Below are 27,783 nucleotides of genomic sequence, written 5' to 3'. Positions count from 1 at the left end.
TCTGCGATTTTCTTAGTTTTTTCGGCAATGTGACGCAAGTTCTTGAGAGTATAGCTCGTCGTCACGATGACATATTTGCTTTGTTTTATTACACAGATGGTAATGAACGATTCCGTCCACTATATACCGTCTCAAATTGTAACGAGCTCGAACAAAACCTGGTATCGATAAACGTAAACTTGCAGCAGGAGAGGGGTCAATTTGATCGGGGGAGGGGGTTTCAAGCTGATAAGTATAAACGCAATCCATGTCTTGACTCAAATGATTGATCATAAAAGGCCATAGTCCTCTATCGTTAACGTTGTAGTTCTTGACGTACATTAAGTTTTGGAATTTTGTTTTATTTGTATGTGTATAGGATCTTTAGGAAAAAGCGTTTTTGACACTGCCAATGTTGATTGCAAAACGAATTTACAAGTGGTAATATTTTTAGGTGTTTCAACTTTTGCAACGCTTTCACTCAGCATAAAAAAGTGTCTGCAGTAGTCATACTTTCCGTTACACTGGCTAGGCTAGTATCCATCATAAATACTTTTATGGATTCTCAAAATCTAGCCAGGTCTGTGTTTTTTAGACCCACAATGCATTGTGACACTAGAATCCATTAGTATCCAAAATGGATTTTGGCATGTATTCCCCGCAGCCTTAGTTTTGCTGGATACTGGGGGAATCCATTATGTATTCCGGTGCTGGATTCTCAGTACTGGATAATGATGGATACTCTAATGGATTCTGCTGATACTGTAAGAATCCATCAAAATGGATATTGCTATAGGTCTGTGGATTACGGAACACTTCACATGGTGTTACATTATTATTTACCCAGCCCTTTAAACAGGTAGGGTATAACACTATTTACGCCTCTGCAATCTAAATCGTACCGCCCGTGTTTCAGTGTGATCAAACAATCGACATGGTGCCTAATGTCACTGCCGACATATGGTGGTCTTTTATATTCATACTAATGCGAAATTTTCTGGCAAACTTATGATGGCGCTTGCTTCTGGGACCCTGGATGTCGTAGAACAATACTAGTACCATGCTAGTATTCAAAGTTCTGGCAGCGCTTTTGCGGGTTTTACAATCGCATTGCTGCATAGGATGAGTGAGTAAATTACTGATGCTTAAAGTGTTTATAGCGCCAATGGTGTTCTTCTTTTTTACGTCGCGCAGATAGAAATGTTCTACTGTCGCTGGCCTCAATATAATGACACAGTTGCTTTCGCATTTATCGTCCAATTGCAAATAGTGCGGCTTACCGAACAAATAAAAGCGAATTACACAGCCATGCACATGTGACCAACGAAGTTCGAGGTGATAGATAATGGCACGTCTTCTAATTCCGTAAACTACATATCTTCTGGGTTCATTCCTTAATAATGGTCACCGGATATAAACAGGATGAAGCCATTTCCCTTTTGTTCGGCGTTGTCAATGGAAATGTATAGCAGACCGCCATTTGCAATTCAGACGCTTTTGTTGAAGAATCAACCGATCGGAGGACAGCCAACGTTTAGACGGTAGTACGTGTCCTCTACATCTAGGTCCAGCCATGGCTTCTGAGGACACGACCTCCACTTCGTTTGCAGACGAGACAAGCATCGGCGGGATCAAATACGTTGGTGACAGGGAATCGGCCGGTTTTAGAAGGTAATCAACACATACTCAGTTAAGGATTCGAAGCTGCAGTATTGAACTCTGATGAGATGAATATTATGAATCATGTTGAATCAGACAGAAGTGTTTCAACAAAGGCGTGAACCCGTTTGAAAGAAAATCGTTCACGTTCATCTGCGTGTCATACTCTTCATTAAACTTTCAGTCTTCACATGAAATGAATATCAGAATATGATACGAAGGCTTGTCTGATTGTTTGGGGTTTTGAATGGCTTCTTTGCTAACGTATCGTCTTACATATTTTGTGTGTAATAATAGACAATAGATGCGATATGCATGCCTTCATAACGCCATGCACCAGGCATTTACTATTAGGTTCCTTCCAACATCTAAATAATCTACCGTGTAATGTACATGACAGAAAATGAGAAGAAAATTGCCATCAGCTTTGCGAGGTAAAGATATTAATATCTTAACAAAAAAGACAATATTCCTTAATCTACTAGCTATACAGCTTTCCTGTTTATTTCGGAATCGATATGCATAACTGATATGGCACCTGTTACTGTTTTCACTAAACATTGACGGAAAATTACTGGTATATTTTCTGACACTCAGATGCCATCATACGGTCAATGACTTATATATACCACATCGATACATACATAAATATTAAATACATACATACATACATACATACATACATACATACATACATACATACATACATACATACATACATACATACATACATACATACATACAAAGATCAAAATTAGTACATACAGATATTTGACATGTAGACAGACAGACGTCGACACAAATGCAGACACAAAGACAAACAAGTGGAAGGACATTCTGTAATGTTATTCATGTGCTATAAATGATACCGCCCTTTTAACAGGTTGTAATTCTTTTGTTTTAAGATCTAAACGTTGAGCAATCATAAGATGTAACGCTTCACTTACAATAATGCAAGCGTCTATAACGGTTTCGTTTGCTCGTTTTGGTCCATTGATCAAGCGCTTTTAGAAGTCACTATTGCAGAGCGGGAGGGGGGAAACAAAACCATGTCTTTAATCGACAACATTAAAAACTTGAAAACACTGATGAACACGGTAGGGAAAATCATAAATAAAAGTCCTCCTTTGGAGTCATCTATGTGTACACAATGTACAGATATTACATAGTGTCTCTTCTCCGGAACCAGTATGAATAGATTGTAATCCCCGTGTCAATATTGTAATGACACAGTTTACCTTAAATCTTGTCGAAATTGTGTAAAATACACGAACATCTATAAGATAATGTGGATCTCAACCCAAGAGCTCAACTTCTTCAATTTCGAATAAAATTATTATCGTCATTTTTCGACCTCAATCAAGAAGATTCCGACTGATTTTATTTAAAGAGTTGTATTACAGGGAGCAAACGTTGATATTTTTAGTTTTCCGGGACAAAGCAACACAAAATCATTTCATGTTGCAGATGCTGCAAGCTGTAGTCGTGTTTTGACGACCAGCCATGGCGGTACCCTCTGTGACCTTTTCGATCTTTGCATAGAGTAGTAACTCGTCCCTCCAAAAGCTTCTACGTTAATTACTTTCTAGATTAAAGGCAAAATGGATACCAAGATGTGAAAATCCAATAAATACTATTGACTAGTCTTTCAGTTTCTCTCCTAATTACATCGCACCCACAATAACGATCACAGTCTGTGGACAATAGCTGTTTTATGAGCATAATTTATTGATTATAAATGACCTGTTCAATGCTCCCGGTTAGAACACTGATGAATGATGTTTTTAAAGAACTAGATCTTTAAAGTTTCTCTACTGCCGACCTGCAGCAAGATGTACGTGTAGATCAAAGTTTTAAACAGACACCTTATATTCTAGTTTTAAAAAGACCGGTGATCGAAAAGAAAGAAACTGTGACGTTGCTGTCAGTGCAATATTGCGCTTTCGCAAACATTTGCATAATTCCTGACGCCATATTTCAAAAACGAAAGCTACTCTGTTTGTATTATAATTGAGCTATTAGCTTTCCCAAAAAGCAAACACGTTAAGTTAACATCACACACGAACGATTTATATTACGCGCAAGGCAAATCTGATTGAACAACATTTAATGAATAGAAGTGCCTCATTATCCAAACTGACATTTTGTTCGGCACAAAATTTCATTGTCCAATACCTTCATCAAACAAAAATTAAACCATTAGTTTGAACGTAGATTCCTGTTCCTTTGATTAGCGGTGCACAATCTGCGACGTGTTGCAACCACAAATAGACGTAAATATAGACTTTGTACATGTTTCTGTTCTACCCTGACATTTATATTAATATCATTGATTTACTGATATTAGCACAATTTCGGCTGCGGAGTACGCCATTTTCATTTCCTGATACTTTCGGCTCCGTAGCAACATTTGGTCATGAGGAAGGTCAGTAACTGAGAGTAGGTAAATGATATTTACGAAGTTAGTAACGGACAAGTATCAAGGCAGTATGTGTCTCCAGGGAACCAGTTTCTCACTTTTAATTTGTAAAACATTCTCATAGTCCGGTGTTTGAATGGACTCATTTTCATGCCTTAGGACCTCTTGCTGTTTTAACTTTCGTGTTTTGTTTGTTTTTTTGTGAAAATCGGAAACTAATATTTCAACGCAGAATGAACAAACTAAAGGGGCCATGAATTAAAATATCAGTCAATTTTATGTAATTTTATTCTCTACACCAAAACTGCGCAGTTGATCCTTGAATTATACTTTAATGCATTAAAGAGAATGGTTTTAATGTTTCTCCACTTGTAATATTTCTCTATGAAAGTCTAGCAAAAATCTAGAATCAATGCTGTTTCGAGATGCGTGTTGCATTCCGTGTTTATTTATTGAAGTTTAATACCGAGTACTTTTAGACCAAACTAAAGTACCGTGCCCGTACAAACAGGATTTCCAAAATTAGGATCTCATTGGATAATGCACGTCGTGCATAAAATAACCTCTGAATATTACCGTATTTCTGAGAGCGGAAGTCCTCAATTACTGGTTCTCGCATTAATGATTGTTGACGTTGACTGTTTATGTGATTTCAGTCCTACAGATAGACAATTGGCTCAGGAGCTGATTCAAATCCTGCCCCAGTAGGTTGTAAATATGTCTGTCGTCATTTTACAGATTTCTCTGGCTATTAATCGTGCTGGGTGCTGCGACTGCACTCGGTATACAGTGTCACAAAATTGTAACCACATTCATGATGAGACCCGTCTCCATCAACATTGAACGTCTGGAAGTTCCTTCAATGCCCTTCCCTGCCTTAACGTTCTGCAACAACAATCTTGTAAGGTAAGCAAAGGCTTTTTTGCGCACGTCCGTCATCTAACCGTTACTATCTCATGGTGAAATATTTCTGAAGGCCGTAGAAGGCAACCGATAAATTTGCAAATCGTTGACAAAGGAAATGCCTAGGCCTTGTCATATGAGAAATAATATGAGGTTATTACGAAAATACCGCAAAGGATGCAAGAGGACATTGGCGCAGCGTATCGCCCGACGCGAAGCGGAGGGCGATACGCGGAGCCAATGTCCGTTCTTTGCGGTATTTTTGTGATAACCTAATTTTTATATATCTTACATTCCTGACAGGGGTATCAAATTGTCAGATTAGTGACCGTTTTCGTGCAATGTCAACAATTTTTCTTCCGATTATATCGCGCCAGTGTGGAATGCTATCTCGTATGCCGTCTTCTGCTTGATAAAAAAGTGTGCACTACACACTTGTCTGGTTCCCTGCCCCCTTTCTACTAAAGGGTCAGGTATGCGCCATTCTATTCACGGCACTGATTGGACGACACTATTGAACATGTTGATTGGCTAAGGGGAGCACCTGCGTCTGCTGCAGTGTTATACGTTGTTTCAAATTTCAAAAACAAATTTAACAAAAAACTAAGGGAGCATTCGTTTTTTACAGGGAGGGGGTCGGTGGAAATCAGGGGGGGTTGACTTTTACAAAACCGTTTTTAGGGGGGGTCAAATTTTACAATCAATGATTGAAGGGGCCAAATTTTACAAAGGTTTGTATTAAGTTATGGAAGAAAAATTGACTTTGGAATTTCACTGAAATGTTGCTTGTGTAACCGATGTTTCGAGACGGCAGAATAATAACCGGCCGAAGCTCAGCCAAATTTATTTCTCTAGCAGGGCCAACAAGTCCGAGACTGGCGTTAACCTCTCCAGAGCAGCAACAGAGCATGTAGCCCTGAGTACAGGTCTGTGTGTTCCTGGCATTAAACAGCCTCCATCACAGCCCTGCAACGGTCTGTGGAGATAACTGGAGTCTCTGCAGTGAGATTTAAAATGGGGATCTCCATGGGTAAACAACTTTTCGAGTACGTTATGTTTCAGAAAATGAGCGGTTTTGGACGTTAGGAGAAGTTAATCGCATTTTTTCTGGGATTGGTTAGGAGGTAAAGGTAGGCAGGGAAAGGATTTTGCCCCAATAGAGCAGAATTTCGGCCAAAAAGACCATTTTTTCATTGCGGTCCAGATCCAGGCCGCAGAGACCTCAGTTCTCTTCATAGCCTGTTGCAGGGCTGTGGTAGAGGCCACATAATGCTGCGAACACACGTCCACAGACCTGTACGCAGGGCTACAGAACATGGGGCATGAAATGAGGAACTAACACACAGTCATATAATGTAACAAATAACTTCTGTATATTACTATATTGTGTCAAATATCGGGGTCTACATATAAAATAGTAAAAATACTTAAAAACTATAAATATTACTCCATGGTAACAATAACCGTACTGATCGACCTCCCGACGGCAGGAGTCGAACACACTTTCAGAACAAGTAATATTTAAAGCCTAATCACTTCGCTCAATGATATTGCCTATTGTATGAAGGATTGGATAGGATGCGAGCATCGTAGCTTCACACTGCCTCAAAAGTATTCCTTTACCGTCACCTGGTCTAACATACAGTCTCAATCTTCCCAATCCTCATTCTCCCATTCCTCACTCAGTCCCAATTCTCCCCATACTTACAAGATGCAACAAACATCACATTATAAAGGCTTTCCAAAGAATTTTATTGTATCAGTACACCGATACCCCATCTACAACATTTTACTGTGCTGGAAAGGCGGGTGTAAAACCTTTCAGTTTTTCAATAATTTCATATTCCTGAGTTAAATTGTGACTCTTATCTACCATGTCAGTCAATCTTTGTGCAGCATTCCCGATTGCTAATACATTCGATAATTTAGAGTAATAATGGGCCGTTTCTTCCTAGCGCCATCCTATGTGACGCATGAGATCTTTCATGTTAGTACCTGCCAGTGACAAAGACACTGCGCAAGCACTGCGACAACTGTGGGGTGTTTCACCCTCATCTATGTTTAACTCATGTAAATAAAGTTTTAGCCGGTGATATATGACCTGTGAGGAAAGGTTGCATTGTTCCACTTGCCCACTTGGAGTTGTCGGGCGAAAGAGATGACCTCTACTGAGATCAATGCCCAATTCTTTTGACAGTATAATGTACTGTTCTAAGGAATTAATGGGACATAAGAACTTGTTTGCACACCTCCTTAAAGCAAACATATTAGATGAAGCACCTCGAAGGGTTTTCCCAAAAGTGTGGTAACACCAGCTCCGAATTATCAGGGAAACGGAGAACCTCTTGGGTCTTAATATGTCCCAATCCCTGCACGATCCCCTGCACGAAAAATTAACAGCTTGAAGAATGTTAGGTCTCTAGCTAGAATATACACAGTAGCTGGAGTAGTTGCGGTAATAATTTTATTTAATATGAGGTCAAACACTAGCTGCATCTTCTGAATGAACAAAAGTGGCGCTTGTCTTGTGGTTATATGAGCTTTTGCCTGCTCTTCCGATATCTTTTTCACATATCTGTCAACCATTACAGAATCTGCTTAGTTTTGCCGTTGTATCGAATATTCCTTATAAATTATACGGTAGTACGCCTTTAATTTTGAGACCATATTTTTTAAAGTATTCGCTTTTAGACGTTTCGGGCATGCGCATTGCAACATCCCCGAAAACCCAAAAAACTCACACGTGTCTTTGAGGACATGCATTTTCGCATCTTTCTCTTTATAGATAAAAAATCTAACGATATCGTCAGGGTCTGCTTCAACTACTGATTTAGAAATTGGGAGGAGAGCAAGGGAACTTTCTAGTGGTTTAATCAAACTGTCTTTCTGTTTTTCGTATGCCAATCTTTCTCCCAATATTTCCTGCATGCGTTGATCGATGGCGTGAAAATTTGGCTCCTGGCCAGTTCCTGTCATGATAGTGGGTGGGTCGGCAGGTGAGACGAGTGTAGTATCGCATAAAAGGCATGTGATATTTCCACCCGTTGTCTTACTACCACAAATCCAGCAGAATTTCTACAAATTAAGATGGAAAACGGAAAAACAAAACAGATTAAACATGAACAAACCAACGAATTTTATGCTTGCACTAAACTATTTTCCTGCATACTTCTATATACTGAGATTACATTCCCATTGAAACAGGTGCGAATTTTACCGCATACAGCTCGCGGGAGAGTGGGATGTCTGTGTATCCATATCTGGTAGGGGCAAGAATAACTCCTTTTTCGCCTACTCTTCCGATCACTACCTCCTTTATGGCATAATTCTGAATGGAAAGCCATACTGGGTCAAGAAAATCTCTCTTGGGTACGATTACTGTAGCGTGAAATTTATTCTCAATTACATGTCTTACTACAGAGTGTACCATTTTAAATGGAGGGTACACATACAGTCTGTCCATCGGTTGAAATTTATGGCTGAAAAAATTCACTACATCGCTGGCTGGCTGTTGAAACTGGCTAATAAACCTGGGGAGTTTCGTGTTTGATTCGCTTGCCATAGCATCGATATTATGTGGGCCAAACATGGCGTCGATGTACTTCCACTTTTCCTCGGCTAGAGATGCATGAACCAAACTAATATTTCTTGACGGTGCGTCAGCGGGGTTTTTACACGACTCTACATATTGTATAGATAGTTTAGTATCATTGTCAAGGCAGAGCCAAAATATCTTTCTAATAATATCGTTGAGCTGAGTAGACTTTGCTCCCGGTACACCTTTATTCCACACTTGTACCACTGGCAGAGCATCGATATAGGCATCTACCCGCGCATTTCCGATTTTCCCCTGCCACGCCTTCAAAGCTCGGTGCAGGGCTTCTGTTTCCTTGATTATGATGGGGAGGTTACGCCACTTTTCGTCCCACAAATCACTTACTTCTACATCTGTACAATTTGGGCCAGCATTTCTCAGAATAGCCCCCATTTATATGAGCTAGAGTCAGTGAACATGGTTTTAGCCAAGTGATGTTCTGGAAGCCACCTAAAACTACCCGACAGACTGATAATGTCTTTCCATTCTTTGACTTCATTACGAAGATCATTCCGTACTTGAATTAGGGATGTTGACCGCGACTCGGCTTGTGCTACTGCCTTTGCCATATGGCGAATGAAGATTCCAGCGCATGGAATTGCTAGTGTGAATGAAATGCATTTGCCTATGATACGTTGCAACATAACCAAAGGTACAGCTCGGCTGTTCAGGACGATATCAAGTAACTCTAACAACGTTTTTTGTTTTTCTTCTGGTATTCTAAATGCCGTTGCTACCGTGTCAACGGTAAAACCCAACATTACAAGTGATTGGACAGGTATTAGGACACTTTTGTGCAAAGCCAAAAAATATCCCGCGTCAATACACAATTTAGCGAGTATGAATGCAGCTGTATCTGCCAATTCCCTTCGGTTACGACGGTTCTGACAATCGCGGGTTTGAACTAATGGGCCACCATGTCTGTCGTCAATATACTGCATACACAGTACTCCTAGAGACCTAGCATAACTAGTGATGCAATAGCCTAAAGTATGGTAAACAAAAGCTGACAACTTCCATCCAAATGGGAGCGTATTACAGACATACCATGTTCCGGACCACTGGAAGCCCAAAAGCCTTCTGTCGTCATCGAACATTTTTACGTGATCATAGCCACTTTTGTCATCACATTTATAATGATAATCTCCTGTCTCAAGATATCTCGTAACTTCCACTAATTGATCTAAACTGAAACGCACATCTTTTATCCACAGGTTTAAATAATGCATGTCGATGCACATACGAGGCTTCTTGGGCTCGACAGTAATAGGCATAACTAAAGTAGGGGGAGCATCTCGACCCACTTTACCCCAAACCGAAATTGCTCCCGATATCAATCTGTCAGAAATGGTGGATGCAATAAACTTGCCAAAATTTTTACATGACAGGTTATTCTGAAGTGTCACAGGAGGCGGGGATGGGTGATCATAACATTCCCCTCGAAATGTGCCCTTGAACGGAGTTATGTACTCAGATACTTTTACGCCTTCAGAGAGCCAACGTAAAATTTGGGATTTACTTGCAAGATTTTGTGTCAATAACTGCCAAGTTGGCATGTCATTATGAACTTCTCCAGCAATAAAATCATCGGGGTTTCTAAAAATCAAGTCATGAGGGGAGACTTTACTTCCTGCCAGAGCTGCCTCTATACTGGGGACAGCAGAGTCTGATCCCTGTCTGGGGGTGCCCTCTAGAGTTACCCAGGAAAAAGTTGTCCGTCGCTGTATACTGCGATCAACCGGATATAGCATCTCCCAGTTAGGAATATCAAACTGGAAAAAAGAAAGGAAAAGAACCCTAGTGAAACGTACAGAGGGCGCCCCCAGACAGGATCCTGCAACTGGCAGGCAGCCGTAAGGCAAGGGCTTTTAGTATTCGCCCCCTGTCTAAGGGAACTAATATCAAGACATAACACAACATATTGCATTTATCGTGCGTTTATGCTTTAATAATCTTCAAGAGAGTTAACGAGAATTAAATTCCTCGAAAAGTACACAACAGTTGCATGCAACCTTCTGTCAACATTCTACTTTTTGTTCTTACAATTGCAATTTCTTGCAATGTGCCCAACAACACCACAGACAAAGCATTTCACCTCATCAAATTTTTGTGTATTCTTGTCCTGTTGAAAACGGTTGCGGTAAGGAGTAAACCTGGTATATTTCTGAGAACGTTGCAAAAATTTAGACACTTTCGAAGCAATTTCCTCTTCTTCCTTATTACCTAGAAGCAAGAGGATGAGATGACCTGCATCATTGCCAAAATCATTTGTTTCAAATTGGGCAAGCACAGCTCTGAAACGATTTAGCTTTGGGTAAGCTATTTTAGTGGCTCTATCGACCAGGACACGTAATGCATTCAATAGTTGCGGACGGGCATTCCAATATGGTGTGTGGGCCAGCGCTCCATCACTTTTTGAAGCGCATCTTCAACTGATGACGTACTTGCAGACTTCTCCAGCTCATCAAATTTTCTCTGCAACTCACAGAGTTGCAACTGCATCTGTAAGCACATACACACACAAAAAATCTCAGAATAGTACGCATTAAAAGTCTACGAGTTTCCTCTCAGGAAACTGTACCAGTGGGCGTCGCATGCACAGGCTTTACCATACATTTCATCCTCCCAAAAGGCGACATACGTCCGAGGTGTTCGTGACCATACACACGGCATTTTCAATTCACTTGCAGGGAGGACAGGTTAGGCATCACTTGCAACACCTCGCTATACATTTTATCCCTCTCGGGGAGAACTTCGCCCCATGTGATTGTGATCACAGTCACTGTACTTTCAATATCCTCGCCGGGGTAGGCATCACATGCACCACCTTACTCTACATTCCATCCGTCACTGGGAGAAATTCGTCCCGGGTGTTCAACCACGACGAATGCCCACCGTTACAGCATTTTCGATTCCTTAACAGCGAAAATAGAGTGGGCATCGCATGCAACCAGCTTACATTTCAACCGTTCCTGGGAGAACTTCATCTTACATGGACGTGACCACAGTCACTGCATTTTCAATACCCTCACAGGGCAGACAGGGTGGGCATCGCATGTAGCCACCTTGCATTTCAGCCCTAACAGGGAGAAATTTGTCCCTCATGGACGTGACCACAGTCACATTTTCATTACCCTCGCAGGGCAGACAGGGTGGGCATCGCATGCAGCCACCTTACATTTCATCCCTCACAGGGAGAAATTTGTCCCTCATGGACGTGACCACAGTCACCATATTTTCAATACCCTCGCAGGGCAGACATGGTGGGCATCGCATGCAGCCACCTTACATTTCATCCCTCACAGGGATAACTATGAAAATAAAATATTCTCAATACGGAAAAGAAGCGGCTCAGACTGAAAATACACATACCTGCTTGTTGTCTTTGCTCGAGGGTTGAGCATCCTCGGTAGTGCTGGCCGAATTCGTACCAGTAGTGGGTGCTGATTTAGAAGCACGTGGTGGAGCAGGTGGAGCAGAAGGTCCTGCGACGCTCTCCATTCTGATGGGCTGATGAGCGGCGACGAACGAAGCAACCGCAGGAGCTGGTTGTTGAGTCTGTAGCTCACTATGCTGTGGAGCGGCTTGGGGTGTGGCTGAAGCAGCGCTGCTGGAAGGAGGAGAAGCCATCCTATGCTCTATGTAGACGGGGCCCTGTCTGTGTGAGGAATGACACCTTGTCAACTGGGCACTACTTTATACTTTGTTGTATTCATGAATATTTATGAGTTCACACCTGGCGGAATATTTTCACTGTGTGCTTAGGCTTTGAATAAAAAACTCTGTTCAAACCCTTTCTAAATGCTTAACAATTTCTATGGAAAACTTAACGTTACCACAGAGGTACCTCAGACTTGACCACGCGGCTCGGAAACACAAATAGTTCACACGCGACTTAACTAATGTTCGATGATGAGCACAATTGTAAGTATGTGTAATGTTCGCACATGAAAGTCGGCGAGAACGCACGCAATCACTGCTAAGCAGCATCCAGTTCAGCTACCGCGGGCGCAGCCATCTTAGATCTTTGTTTACTTCCGGTCTGTTCTTCGGGGACATGCCGAACTAATCTGAAGTCTTCCTCTGCAAACTCCGCGCATCGACAAAAATTCAGTGGAACAATCATAAATAATGTTCTCATGACAATCTCAGACATCTGACTGAACTCATAAACGGAATAAAGTTGGCAGTTAACACACAATTTGATATTATCATCTCAGCGTGCAGTGCATTGATTGCAAATATACGGCACGGCTTTCACTTGTGTGAGCAATGTTCGTTCGATCGACTAAAGAAGAGGATGGCGTAGGGTTTAAATAAACAGTCCGATCCGCATAAAGTTCGATCTCTGCCACTCACCAGTTTCTTTATCTGCTGACTTGAGTAAAACTCAAGATAGAGAAATATCTGACTTAAAAAGCACACGCTGACACTGAAACCTTCCAGTGCAGCATGCAACATAAAACACTCTGTGGAAAGTTCCCGTCTTGGACTATAATAGAAAATACACAGGTCCTCCATACGTAATCTATGAGAAGCTATGAATAATTTCTTTTAAATACAAAACTAGCTAAATCTGTGTATTTATAGACTATAGGGTTATTCACAAAATACGGCCCTGTGTGGACGAGGGCTCAGTGAGTGACGTATTGGATGAGTCGAAGGCGAGTCCATACGTCACTCACTGAGCAACACTGCATGAAAACCCAATAATTCAGATAAATTCACATTAATGAGTTGCCTGTATTATAGTGTAATACCCGTGAATTCACATGAATCCACATGAACACAGGCTTGCTGAATCCAAAAATGGATTCTTGACTGTATTCATCTGTATATGCACTCTTCAGCTAAAATACAGGCAATAATCCATGTTAATACAGCAAGTATTATAGGGTTTTTATGCAGTGCAAGAGTCCATACAGGGCCGTATTTTGTGTATAACCCTATTATTATACACCTCCCTCCATTAATCGTCCGTATAAACTAATTCTATGGTAAATTTTGAGGGATGCGGCACGCGCGATATGAGTGGAACGCGCGCGATTGTTGAAATAAAATTGCTACAAACCCCTGAAAATTTGCATATTACACCTAAAAATAGAACGTCCCAGTCACACACGGTATGTCGGTACGCTCATTAGCTCGCACGCCAGTAATCACAATAGATTTGCATTACAGAAATGTTTTTATTTGAGAACACAAGAGCATGAAAAATTTCAAATAAAACAAATGTTATAACAGCATAGCTAAAAAGGAACACAACAGCGATGAAAATCATGAACTCTGGACTGTGGAACTCAGTGAGGAAAATAGATCACTCGTCATCGTCATCGTACAGGACATATGGTCGTCGGCGTTTAGCTGGACATTGCGAACCGGAAGACACTGCTTCTGAGGAATTTGTAATGTTAATTGTGAAGCTACAGTTGGCAATGGTAGCATTCTCAAACATACCGCTATGTCCTCCGTGACTGAACGAGGTCAAATTACACTGTTGTTGATGAGAGCTAGTGCCGGCACTTGGAATTGATGGCAACGTTGGCGCGATGACAGGTAAGGCTTGTGAGTTTGACTGGTTTCCTACGGACTGGCTGGGCCTCTTGTTTCAGGGAGGTCAATTAATTCTGAATTCGGTTCGAAGTTGCGTGACTTTGTTGACACACCCGTAATTTCCCTGCAATAATGTCCGACATGTGTTCCTGTTGTTTTTCCGACGCTGTCGCGTAATGGACGAGACTGTTGACGTCTTTATGAGCGGACAGTTGTGCAACTTCAGTAGGATGAATTCCTGAATGGAGTAATTCTGTTATCATGGTTTTTCGACAACTGTGATTTGTCTTCCGGCCCACTAAATTGGCCTGCTTAGCTGCGGACGATATGATTTTACCAAGACTGTGCACTCCAAGAGGCTGCCGTTTGAACCAAATGTCACCAGGTTTTGATGAAGCGTGGTTAATTTGCAGGTAAAATGGATCATCCTGCTTGTTCATGTCCGATGGTCGTTTACTAGCATTTTTTTTGTAAACATTTACGGGACAGTCACTTGGGTTTTCTGGTGTTGCGAATGCTTTCTGTTTGAAAGCTCTTCCATTATTTACTTGACCGGAACGCATTTATCACGCTCATTGTACTCAAGGTACTCCCTGCCGTCCGGGTTTAGTAGCAATTGGACATCTCACCAACGCATTTTGTGGTGTTCATCTCTACCTCGAAGTCCAAAAAACATGCAGTTATTCATGAAAACAGTATTTAGGAGAGGTGCGAAATTAAGAGAAAATAGCTTCAGGTCGTAAGGGCCTACACCTAGCCAAAGCTTTAGGTCCTTTCAGAAAACTGCCGGTCCTCAATAAATGCAGTTGTTAACGAACATTAAAGTCAACTTCTCCACCAATACTATGCTTTTAAATGTTGTAGTATTTATTTTTCATGTCCTTTAATCAATAGAGTCAGTAAGTATTTACTCAAAAGGACTATTGTTCACACAAATTGCAGAATAGTGTAAATGAATAATCATGAATCATTCATCTACATGGTCTGGATTCTGAAAAAGATCACAGCCCTCATCTTCCTCACTGTAATGCGCAGACATTTATCAATATTTTCCACCATTGGGGGATTATGGGACTAACAGGAGAATTCGAGATTTTTTTTAGCAATGTCAAATTCCCCACTCTTGGACTATAAAATGATTTGAAACACCCAGGGGCCGGCGAATACAGGCTCATGTGGATTATGAAAGCCAGAAAGTTTGTCTCTCATGACTTTCTATGGGGGATGATGTTCTCTACATGGCAGTGTACAAACGTACACTACACCAGGGCATGTGATATTGTGATTTGAAATTGGTTGGCGAGCTGAAAATCACTTCTGAAATTAGCCAACACGAGTGCTAAAAGAGTGCGTTAATGGCTTAGTACCCTGAAAACAATCATGAGTAAGGGGAGTGTATGAATAAATTTTTATGCAAACATTGATCACTATGTCTTTTTTATTGTAATGTAAAACATAAGGGAGAAAATACCTGTTATGTATTTTGATATGACATGTGGATTACTTTCAAAAATTTTTAAAAACTAAATATGCTTAAATTTGGCCTCTGTTGCATTCATGAAGAAACAGATGAAGTTATACTTTTAATTAAAAGAACAAGTATCGAAACTTTTTCTCGATTACAGAAATTGCAGGCAACATGAATGGCACAAATCGCCACTCTCGGAAATGAATGCATATTTTCTGATCGAAAAGTTTTTTCCTGAGCGATTGCTGGGTCTCATCTCCCTTTGAAAGTTTAAAGTATTAAAATGACTCTGTTAAGTTTGACAGACACTCTATACTGCTGAAACCATCGCGAAACGATCAGTTAATGATACCGTAAAATCTTAAAAGACGTAATTTGTTGCAACATTTAGGCCTACAGCCGAGGATGACGTGAGTTTTGCATGCCCGTCGTAAAACGGTATACATCGAAGCAATTTGAAGCCCTATTCTCGGCCTCTGAGAGTATTCACGACGGATCTGTTACCGAGACTGTGCACTCCAAGTTATGATAAGGCCGCTCGGTTTTATAAAATGTACACTTGTTATCACGTCGATATATCGTGGTAACAGCCCGGGTAACAGTTGGCGTTGTGAACTTTGGTTGAAGACCAACGAGCAAGCAAGCTGTTCTAGCGGTCCACAAACATACGTAGCGAAAACGTGAACTGACTGTCGATTGCAGGTAGCACAAGTGGGCTTTCGTGTAACATATAGTCCTTGCACAGGGATCTCTTCCACCTTGTTTTAGGTGTATGTGTGTTTGTTTGTGTTTGTTTATTTGTTATTTTTATTCAAATAACAGCGAAAAGCTCTTTTGTTTATATTTGTCAAAAAGAGTGGTTTATTTATTTATTTATTTATTGTTTGTTTGTTTGAATGTCTTTCCGATGATTAGGGTTAGTGTTAGGCTTAAATTAGGGTTAGGGTAAGGGTGAGGTATTGGGCTAGGGCTTGTCACTCCCTCTATATTACCAGACAATATAGAGGGAGTGACTTACCCTAGCCCAAACCCTAACCCTAACCCTAACTTAAGCCTAACCCTAACCCTAACCATCGGAAATATATACAAATAAATAAATAAATAAACCACTCTTTATTGACGAATATAAACAAAAGAGCTTTTCGCTCTTTTTTCATTAAAAATAACAGATAAACAAACACAAACACACACAAACAAACAAACACACACACACATAAAACAAGGTGGAAGAGCCCCCTGTGAGCTGAATTTAATCAGCTGCACCCTGCTATGCGCGTCGATCGGAGGAAGTAGCCTCTTCGTAAATGTAAAACGTCGCACGACAGACAATTACTATGCTGCAACATTTTCAACCCCCTCCCTGTCTGGCGTACCATAGATCGAATTCCCCACTACCAGGACACGAAGTGCAATCAATATCCCCTGTTGCCCCGCACTCCCAGGGTGGAAAACATTGATAGGTGCATGACATTCAAGTCTGAATCACATGATTCAAAGTAAGTCATCATCTGCATCTGTTACAGGTCTTGACGGAGAAATTTTCATTGACTATTCCAAATTCCAGTCGGTCATTAGGACCGACATGTTGCTAAAAATTTTCGGCCCCACGAGATATCTGTCAGTCTCGGACCGTCGGACCGACGTTAATTTCGCACACTGGGGGGGTCAAATTAAAGAAATTTGATTTGGAGGGGGTCGCTTTTTACATTTCATTTGTCGCTCAAATTCCACCGACCCCCCTCCCTTCCCTGTAAAAAACGAATGCTCCCTAAGTCATTTCTGTCAATCGGATGAAGTACGCTCTTTCATAAATACATCACCTCGTACGACGTTTTGCATAATGAAACAGATTGATTTTTTAAGACTTGTGTAATGTTCATGTAACTGCCCAATCTCGGAACCAGAGTTCTTATCGCGCGTACGTTAATAAGTATCTCTGGCACAGGCAGATTAATATTCATGTGACCTCGAGGTCATTGGAACGTCAATGAACTACTTTTTTACCTGTCGCGCACTGTAGCCATGGTATTGCTACAGTAACGCGCGGCAGTTCGAATTCGTTCAAGCACGCGCACAGTTATCTACAAATTCAAATAAAAACGCAATTTTCTCTTTTCTGTGTTTATTAATCGTTCTTTCTTTTGAGTATTCATATATACGGCCTTGGTAAATAACTTCGAGTGCAGGAGGGGTCACAATTCAAGAAAACACATCATCAGCAGACAATACAACAGGGGATTTGCCCAAAGGTCAGAACAGGTCAAAACCTTGTTTCTTCCCGAATAATTACACTATTTTAAAGTAGTTCCAATGGCAATTATATTTTTCCAGATCGTTTTTGCTATGAACTTCTAGTAATTACTTTACAAACCGATGAACATTTTTGCACAGAGGATGGACTTCGTATTTTCAGCGAGTTTGTCACAGTGTCGGTTTTCGAGCTGACTTCCGGTTTGCGGATCGGTATGTGGGGGATTTACCACGTAAACAGGACACCTGTGGCAGAGTCACTTATCGCCGAATCGAACACATCAGGAATTGTGGGTAATACGCGATAAGATGACTCTGCCTGGAGATTGGTAACTGCCCTCCGGCTCCCTGCTTTGTTGCTGAGTTACTGTCAAGGGCGCAGTCATTTCGAACATTCCAGCCTGACATCACGCGCCTCGCGCATCCGCCATTTTCCCCAAAATCTTAGCAAAATAGCTGGCGCATACCTGACCCTTTTTGTTAGCACAGCGCAGCCAGCGGTAGAAAGGGGCCAGGCAACCAGACTACACTACATACTTACGTACAGAGCGCGCGCGAGACATGTTCTGGCAATCGACCAATGGGTCCCTTGAAACAGGAGGGCGATGCGCGGCGCCAATGTCCGAGTGCATCCTTTGCGGTATTTTCGTGATAACCTTATTATTATACGTCTTATATTACCGGCAGGGGTATCAAATTGTCAGAGTCGTGACCATTTTCGTGCAATGACAAAAATTTTTCTTCCGATTTTATCGCGCCATTGTGGAACGCTATCTCGGACGCGCTTCTGCGAATTTTGGAGTGTGTGCACTACACACGTACGTATGTACAGAGCGCGCGCGAGACATGTTCTGGCACTCGTCCAATGGGTCCCTTGGCGCAGATACAGCCGCAGGGGATGTGGCACCTTGAAACCGTACGTGTTATGGAACGGGCGTTCCGTACGGCTTTTTTAGTGCACGCCAAATCCTATTGTTCTCGATGGTAGATTTATCATAATAATAAAGATTATCTAAAATAATTGTAAGAAATTTTCATGACAACCATTGTTGTAAATCACCTTGGAACGGTCAGAGTCTACAGACAGTGTTTTACATTTTCAGAGACAAGTTTAGACGAATGAAACATTGTTTTACAAAGAGGAAACATTAAAACCCCATGATCCAATACGTTTTGTATTATATTCCCAATTCCATTTGCAAACCAAACTGAGTAACTGAACAGAACTTATTGAAGGACAACCATTCAAGTATTCTTAACCTAGAACATGAAACTGCATATGCAAGCTTGAAGCCATAAATAGTGAATGGACACCCCTGGCCAATATGACCGATACGATTATGTAAGTTGGCCAAAACACCCGATAGATTGGACACGAGAAAAATCGCAAAACAAATTCAATGTCAACCAATAAGAACGATTTAAAGCTAACGGCGGGTACTTTTCCAAATTGATATTTCGAATTATTTCAGTTTTCCCACTTTTTTATACAGGAAATCCATTCTCGCTGAGAATGCCGGATTTTAAACCTTGAGATCTCCCAGCAAGTCGCACAAACTATCTTTAGCCGAGAATACATGGGGATTGAAAGGTATACCGATCTGGACTATCGAGGGGCTGACTATGGCGTCCAGTTCGGATCGAATTTACTCGGCTACATGGAAGCAGTGGCCCACAAACCAGAAGATGCTATCCTCTGGTAAGAATCTTGATCTACCTTACAATGCTACTTTACCAAAATATGAGCCTTGAGTGACTTCTATCTAAACGCGATGTTTTAAATATGTCTGACACTTTTAGGGATTGTGTATAAATAAAAGATGCCGTCAACACGTTTCGTTGTTTAATCCAACATTAGTACCAAAAGAAATAATCACACGTGCTAAAATCATACTAATATTTTATTTATAATTTGTTATTTAAACTTAATTTAAAGAGGGTTAAAATCCAAGACAGGAAACCTGGTTAGCATAAATGCTAATCTTCCCCAAGGCCCCCTTGTCATACAAAAAACAAAGATACTAAGAAAACAAAATTCAACGCGAGACACATGAAAAACAAAACTTGAAACAAAAGCCGTAGAACTATACATTATACAAGTATGCAAATATTCAAGCGTGCATGTTGAAACACTTGAAATCTAAAACACAAACAAATTGGCGGAAGATAAAAAAATAACATGCTATGAAAACAATGTTTAGGTATCTTTCATTTCGAGACAAATCTTTAAGCTAATTGAGAGTATCGTTTAGGATGCACTTCAGAATACTTTGTGTCATAATTAAATCCCAGGTTGTATCCATGGTTACGTGGCTGATGCGGCCATTCTGAAATATTCAGTACCTTTAACGAACTTCATTAACATCTTCAGTTTTAATTGAAGGTAAAATTACATTTCAGTAGATCTCTAATATAATCTTCGGTCGTCGTCCTTTAAAATTTGCACCAGGTGTCGTTGGCGAGGTGAAAATTGCGGCCCAGAGAATTTCACAAAGACAGTCACAAATTATGGCGTGTGCTTCACATTTAATTCTGGAGAGTCTGGGGAAGTACACTATGAGTATTCCTCAGGTAAGTACCGATAATATGACGTAGAATAAGATCGTCACAGGATGGCCTCTTCGATATTCGCCGCTTAACTGAAAGCAGATAGTTTTGATGAAACTAAAAGTGTGTTAGGTTACGTTGAAAGCATGTCACATTGCGTGTAAATACACTCTTAGGGTAAAGTAATAATGGCCGTTCCTCGTGTGTCTGTTGTTTGGAAACATCAACACTTCCCTCAAGTCATTAGAAATACCAAATTTACGAAAGCTTTCTGCACACATGCGACCAAACTGGCGCGCGCGCACACACAATATACACACACACTCATAGATTTTTTAATAATAATTCAACTTAATTGTGGCTCTGAGTTTCGTGCTTTCGCGACAACTGTCAACAACTGTGCATGCATGTTATAATCTATAATGATATAATGTCTCCTATATATATGTACTAATAAAATTAAGGTGAACGCCATGGCCTCATGGTTTATCTTAATGTGGAGTTAGCAGACTACATAAGTGGTCCACGGGATACCGTTGGCTTCAAAGCCATGGTTCACGACCAAGGAGATGTTCCAAACATCGAGGACCTGGGATTTGCTCTTTCTCCAGGGACGCATACTCTCGTAGCATTGGCACCGAAAAAGGTTTGAACGTTAGCGATAATTTGCTGGAACCGTTGATCAAATGAATGGCATGGTGCTGCATGATATATCACCACTTGCGGGTCTGAGACCATTCATCAAGGCATATTTATGTTGTTCATCCTAATGATCATGTGATCAGCTGCATGCCCCTAAGTGTCACACCCCGCTGCACTCACAAGAAATCGATCCGTGCCTTCTTCCAATTTTGCTCTTAGGCTGCAATGAATCACTCATCACCTTGTCAATACATCTGCTATTTGTGTGTGATGCGTTTTGCTTTACTCCATTGGTCCATACCCATACTCAACCTGACAACATAGCCTGTTTCAAAGTGCTCGCTCGAGCATCGCGTGAAACTCATCAAACTGCAGTGACAAGTTCAATGTCATGTTGCTGTACAGAAACATATACGAACTCGAGCTTACGCTATGTCCATTTAAATGTCTAGATCCAAGTATAAGGCGGTTTCTACCCACCTTTCCTTCCCAACACCGTAGGAGGAGCTCTTACCCGAACCTAAAGGTCACTCTAAATGCATCACGAAAACCAAGGCGAGGATGAAATACTTCGATGGCGACTACTCTAGGTCGAAATGCAACATAGAATGTGTGACGTCATACATTTTGGACAAATGTGGGTGCAGATACTTCTATATGCCAGGTAACGAAGTTCATTATTCTGAAAAAGTTTAAAGAAGACCATTGATTTTGATGCGAGAGGAGAGAGTCGGAGAGAATTACGAAGGGGATGGCATATTTGAATTGTTATGTTTTATTAAGGCTTAAGTTAGATACAGCATGAGGGTCTCAGATAATCAGAATTCCTTTTTAGGTGATAAGTATGACGTTACCTTGTAGCGTAAGTTATTTTCAACTTAATTATTAGCATAAAAACACAGCTGGCATGTATATACACAGTAACATCATATATTATATAATTACCTTCATATACATGCATGGGTACATGCATTCACACATGCCTATATATATATATATATATATATATATATATATATATATATATATATATATATATATATATATATATATATATATATATATACATATGTATGTATAACTACCCACTTGATACATACATACACACACATACATACATACATACATACATACATACATACATACATACATACATACATACATATTTGACGATAGATTGTTACAAGTCATGAGGCAATGACGTCACATGATTGCAACATTTCTCACACTATGTGCATTATATATTCACAGGTGAAGCACGCTATTGCCTACCAGAAGAACTGGGTAATTGCTATTTTGAAGCGATCGGTAATATCAATATACTTAAAAGTTAATGTATTATCGTCCGCATCATCGTCAACTCAGTAGTCATTATTATCACCATCATTATCATTATCGTCATCATCATCGTATTCGTCTTCACAATCATCATCACCTATTGCCTTAAGGGTGCGGGACAAGTACTGCCCTCTTCTGAGCAATGAATTCAATGTAAAATAAGAGAGCTCAAAACCCCAGTAAAGTAAACATATCTGAAAGCCTAGATATTTGCAAATGCTGCGATTTTTAAGTTTAATATCTGTTTGATTTTTCGATAGGTTATTCAAACTTACCGTCACTTGATCCGCATGTAAACAATGTTAATTGACAAAACACAAAGCACAGCATTTGCAATACCTATGCTTTCAGAAAATATACACTTTAATAGGCCTACGAGCTATTTTTTGACGGATTTTATTTTTGTAGGGCCACATACTTGTCCAGGAACCTTAAATACTACGGATAATCTAATTGCATTTAGTCAAGTTGATACATTTTCTCGTTAATTACTTCCTTACCTAAATTATGGGATTAATGACGGCTGACTGTCTTCAAACATATGTATGTATATGCAAATTTTGTGAGTGATTTAATCTTTTACGGCTTCTTAAGTATGGTGTTATTCTTTCATTGGCTACAGAGGACCTTTCGACGAACAGTTCTTTATGTACTCATTGTCAAGATGCATGTCACCTTGTCTCCTATGATGTGTCGCTCTCCTATCAATCCTTCCCGTCATTCCCAGTGGTGCGAGACTTGAACAGAAATGGCGCTGTCGTGTGTCGTAATGCTTACACTGACTATTTCAGGTTAGTATTCTGACCAACCTTGCAAGTGTCAGTGTAGTGTTTTTGTAACCGGATAGGGAGAGCTGTTCAGTTAGTATCGCGATAATAACATATGAACTGATCGCAAACAAAGGAAACAGCTACTACTTTGGGACACATATCTGCCACCTTCGTAATCCATCACAGCCTATACTTTAGTCATACAATAAGTGTGATCATTACGTAGAGTTGCATCCCTACTCAAGACTTTTTTTGTTAACAGAAATGTTAAATAAAGTATGAATTGAACAAATTAATATGATTTGAAATGTTTTCCCCTCTCCTATCAGGTAGTTTTCGGGTCTGCCAAATACCTTACTAGAAAAAGCAGATATAACATTCAAACAATACAGCTCCCCATGCTCATCTCCGAATCCCTACCGTGTGATTTTACCCTTCCTTTTGCCGAGCCTAGCAAATATCCGAGTTCTGCTTCTGTTTATCGGGCGTTTTCTCAGATTTTTGATTAGCCGGCAGATAAAATGCTACCGACTACTGGCGTTTGCATGTCAGCCAGTTCTTCGCGCGCTGATACGTAGAAAATAGTGCTCGCCATTCTGCAAAAGCACCTGCGAAAACGTGTTAGCGCAAAGAGCTTCGTTTTGTGTTGCCTTTACCTTTACGCCATCGTTGTCCTGTCTACAACGAGAAGTCTACCTCATGCATCTTTACAAGTCGAGTTCACAATACGAAAGTTTCATTGAATTGCATCGTACCATGCTGGGAATCGCGAAATAGTAGACAGTGAAAAATTGGGAGAAATAAATCGTGATTGGTTGCATGTAGACCTAACTAACCTGAACTGGAAACTAATTTCTATATTTTCATTTTGTAACAGAATGGCTATACCGGATGATCATTACATACCGTGCCTATTGGCCACTGATTTGCAGTCTATCTTAACACTTTTATCGACACAGCTGAGATACTACGGACATAATGCTTCAAAGGGCATTCAGTACGAATACATGAGTGGGCTGCTGAATGCCACCCTGCCTGTATTCTATGAGAAGATATACCATGAACTCAATCTCATCGTTACACTTATCATGTACCAGGACGCCTACGACATGGTGAACGAAAACGACACTAGCGACCTCACCGTTGGCGGTGACATCTACAACCGTACGTATGATGCTGCATATGAGCATCTCATACATCGAAAGTGGTATGAGATTCTCCTAAGCAGGAGCATTCCGGCCACGATTGAAGACTCGCAAGTGTTTCAAGGTAACGCGACGATCGACAGCGCCGCCACCGGCGGAGTTTTACTTGTCACTTTCATGAAAGCCTACGATGAAATTTTTGACTCGATTTACGATTCTTACAGAGACTGTTTTGAGGAGAGATTTGCAAGTTTACTGGAAACGATGTCAGGTGAAGATATTTGTTTTCTACATGTCAGGTCAGTACAAGGGTCTCGTCTGAAAATTGAAGGGCAATATTATAATCTATCAATTGATTTTTAGCGCACAGAGCTTCACAAAAATTCATACCATCAAATGTTCGATTGATAACTTTTTCTGGAGGAGTCAATCTGTCTGTGTGGATTTTTCAGTTCTTGTGGCTTTTAGCATATTCAATGAATGTCTTTGGTTCACCCTGCAAATGCATGACTCTATGATATGTACAGGCCCGGGAGTTATTCATCAGATCTCTGTCATTTTTGTGTAGGGGACAAAATTTTGAAAGGCCGAAGGTTTCATTGGTTGAATATTTGTGTGTATAATATTAAAAGGCACAGATATTCTCAGCGTACAGACAGGAAAAATGTAAATATCAAATTGTGTAAAAAAGATGCTTCATGTCACTTGTCAACGCCTGTGTAAGAAACCGCTGAAATGTGCAATTGGGTCTATACATACAATCATAAAGTGGTAGGGTGCCAAGTTTATAGTTCGGTATCCAAATATTCTAACATCAGTCACAGTCACACTAATTAATTTCCAATATTTTCAGGCAAAACGTGGTTAAAGTGAATGTCTACTTCGAAGATATGGTGGTGGACATCATTACCCAAAGAGCTGACTACCAAGTCTTCAGTGTCATATGTAAATATAAATAGACATTGCTTCTTTCTCAGCACGTATTTATTTTACTGCATGTTGTGATATAAGAGATATGATGATAGATATTGAGAAGTTTGAGATATTGACTGTAGATGCTCGCTGATCAACACTAAGCACAATTTTGACAATGCGAAGGTAGCAATTCTTGACAAATAATCAACTGGTTTCCACGTGGTATCACAGAAGCGAGAATAATAGCTTGCCCAGTCACGTGTCGTACGATCATGACCATGACAGCTACACTTCACCACCCATATAGCTCTCCCAGTCACGTGGTGTGTGATCGTGACTTTAAAGCTTCACTACAACACACGCTGATACATCCCCCACATGGCCTACGACCAATAACCTATTATCCGGCTTCGTTATCATTATTATCAGATGGAACTAAAATCCACAATCTTACTGGCTTGTTTTAACTTTTTAAACCTTTCCTTTCACAATATAGCTATAGGTATTTTACTTACATTTATTGCTATCTTAGACTTTGCCAGCAACATGTCTTTTAAATTACCTGTAACAGTTGTAATTGTTAGGCTTAATATGGAAGCCATACCATTGAATGCTCTGTAGGGAAATTTAATTGAATACTTGTTTGATGCAGTTCCTTTTCAAGGGCATCAGACTATGCAGGTTGTGTAATTGGATCTGAACACCTCAGAACACGTGAAATTTTGACTGGTCTACGCTTTAGGCAACAAATTAATATCACAATGCCACGATTTTTAGTTTAAAGATTATCGCAGGAGGCAAGACAGCTAGATGGAAAAGACCCTGATCAAGGTGTTAATAGCTCTGCAAGTTAGCATGGTAATAAAGTTTTTTAATACAAAGGTTTACTTACCAGGCCGGTCATAACCTACCGACCCCCTTAAAATCAAACCTTGCCAGTGTGTAATTCTTGCGAATACATCACGTTTCCTCTTTCAGGCGATATCGGTGGTGTTCTTGGTTTGTTCTTCGGGGCCAGTTTGCTGTCCGTTTTCGAAATTTTCGATTTTCTCATCTTGAGGAGATGTTGTAAGAAGACGCTAACGCAAGCGACAAACCCTGACTAATGGACGAAATAGCAATCGTCAGTTCAGACTGTTGTGTCTGATGATGCCAGGAGTAATAACACCATGTACAAACACCGTGCACGTGATCTAGTACGCATGTACACCACTGAGGCTGTTCATAGAATTTCACCAATGCTACCTCCTACAAGAGATTCTTGATGAGATTGGACACAATTGTCATCACATTTATATGAAAGCTTACAGTCTTCTCTTACTTAAAATATAAACACCTTTGCACCTTGATGAATTTCTTTTTTACAATTTAACACGTAAACATTCTAACGATGCTCTCAGACTGACCAAGTCTGAAGTATTTAGATTAAGAAAGTGTAAATATTCTTGTAAACATTTACGTTGCAGCATTAACTTCACAGCTTTATTAATTCAATTGTGTCGATAATCAGGAGACCCTCTCAGCGATGACACACATCCATTGTAAAGAGCTTTACAATTTGTCATTATAGCCGACCCGGGAGTACTTCTACAAAAAGGCACACTCCGGTGGATCACTTTTCACGCAAAATTCTCAAGATGGGTGTAAAGTGCAAGGTAAAGATTCTTGTAAACATTTACGGTGCAGGAGTAACTTCACAGCTTTATTAATACAATTGTCGATAATCAGGAGACCATCTCAGCGATGACACACATCCATTGTAAACAGCTTTACAATTTGTCATTATAGCCGACCCAGGGGTACTTCTACAAAAAGGCATACTCCGGTGGATCACTTTTCACGCAAAATTCTCAAGATGGGTCGATCGTCATTTAAAACTCCCTAAACATGGCTCCATAACATAGGAAATTCCCCTATGGTTTATGAAAACCTTTACACGCCATATAATAATGGGAAATTACATGAACATATTCCTCAATTTTTGTCCAGAAATCCTTAACGATGTTTAAATTTTTGGATTATACATAGTAGATGTTTTCAACATGGACGGCACTCCCCCCGTATGAAAATATCAGAAGTGCACCCTACTCCTTCCCCAGCAGCCGACCAGTAGTGACACATCGTTGAGTGGTAATTTATACATGCTTATTTTGTCTTCGAATATACTTAAGGTAGAATGCGCCTCAGAGTGAATTTTTGGACTAAAAAAATCTTACCCTCTTATTCTGACCAACCACTTCTTGGTACTCATTTCAAAGCTCTTGCAGCAAGAAAAATCACCGTCTAAGTTTTTTGAAAGTAATAAAAAAATATTTACTCATTGAATTGAGGCTGCTATTTTGAATTTCAAATATCTGTACAAGTTAGATAATTCGTCTCTTTTGTGATAAACTTTTCGAGTGACCACTGATTTTAATCCTTGATTTGGTAAGAGATTTGTTTAACGTTTTCTTTTGTAAAGTAAGAGCAAAGGTTAAAGTCAAAACGCATCAGGCACATACTACCTTAGAAGCAATCCTCGCTCACTGTAACATATCCCTGAGTGTGATTGGTTTGAATTTTATACTTCAGACACGGACCAAACATGTTTAGAACCATAG

The 27,783-nt window shown here is 40.3% G+C and overlaps 1 protein-coding gene across 1 annotated transcript; it reads left to right on the top strand.

Moving 5' to 3' along the window:
* The first annotated feature begins 1,530 nt into the window (after positions 1-1,530).
* Positions 1,531-27,442, top strand: LOC139118650 (uncharacterized). Its single transcript, XM_070682071.1, has 11 exons — positions 1,531-1,650; positions 4,796-4,963; positions 19,320-19,525; positions 20,276-20,397; positions 20,838-21,019; positions 21,517-21,679; positions 22,267-22,323; positions 22,976-23,144; positions 24,001-24,567; positions 25,122-25,213; positions 26,162-27,442. Exons 3-11 carry the CDS (start codon positions 19,404-19,406, stop codon positions 26,287-26,289), a joined length of 1,602 nt encoding a protein of 533 aa, XP_070538172.1. The 5' UTR covers positions 1,531-1,650; positions 4,796-4,963; positions 19,320-19,403; the 3' UTR covers positions 26,290-27,442.
* The last annotated feature ends 341 nt before the right edge of the window (positions 27,443-27,783 follow it).

Source organism: Ptychodera flava, chromosome 19 (assembly GCF_041260155.1).
Source record: "Ptychodera flava strain L36383 chromosome 19, AS_Pfla_20210202, whole genome shotgun sequence".
Lineage (NCBI taxonomy): Eukaryota > Metazoa > Hemichordata > Enteropneusta > Ptychoderidae > Ptychodera > Ptychodera flava.
This window is presented reverse-complemented; position numbering and strand designations above follow the sequence as displayed.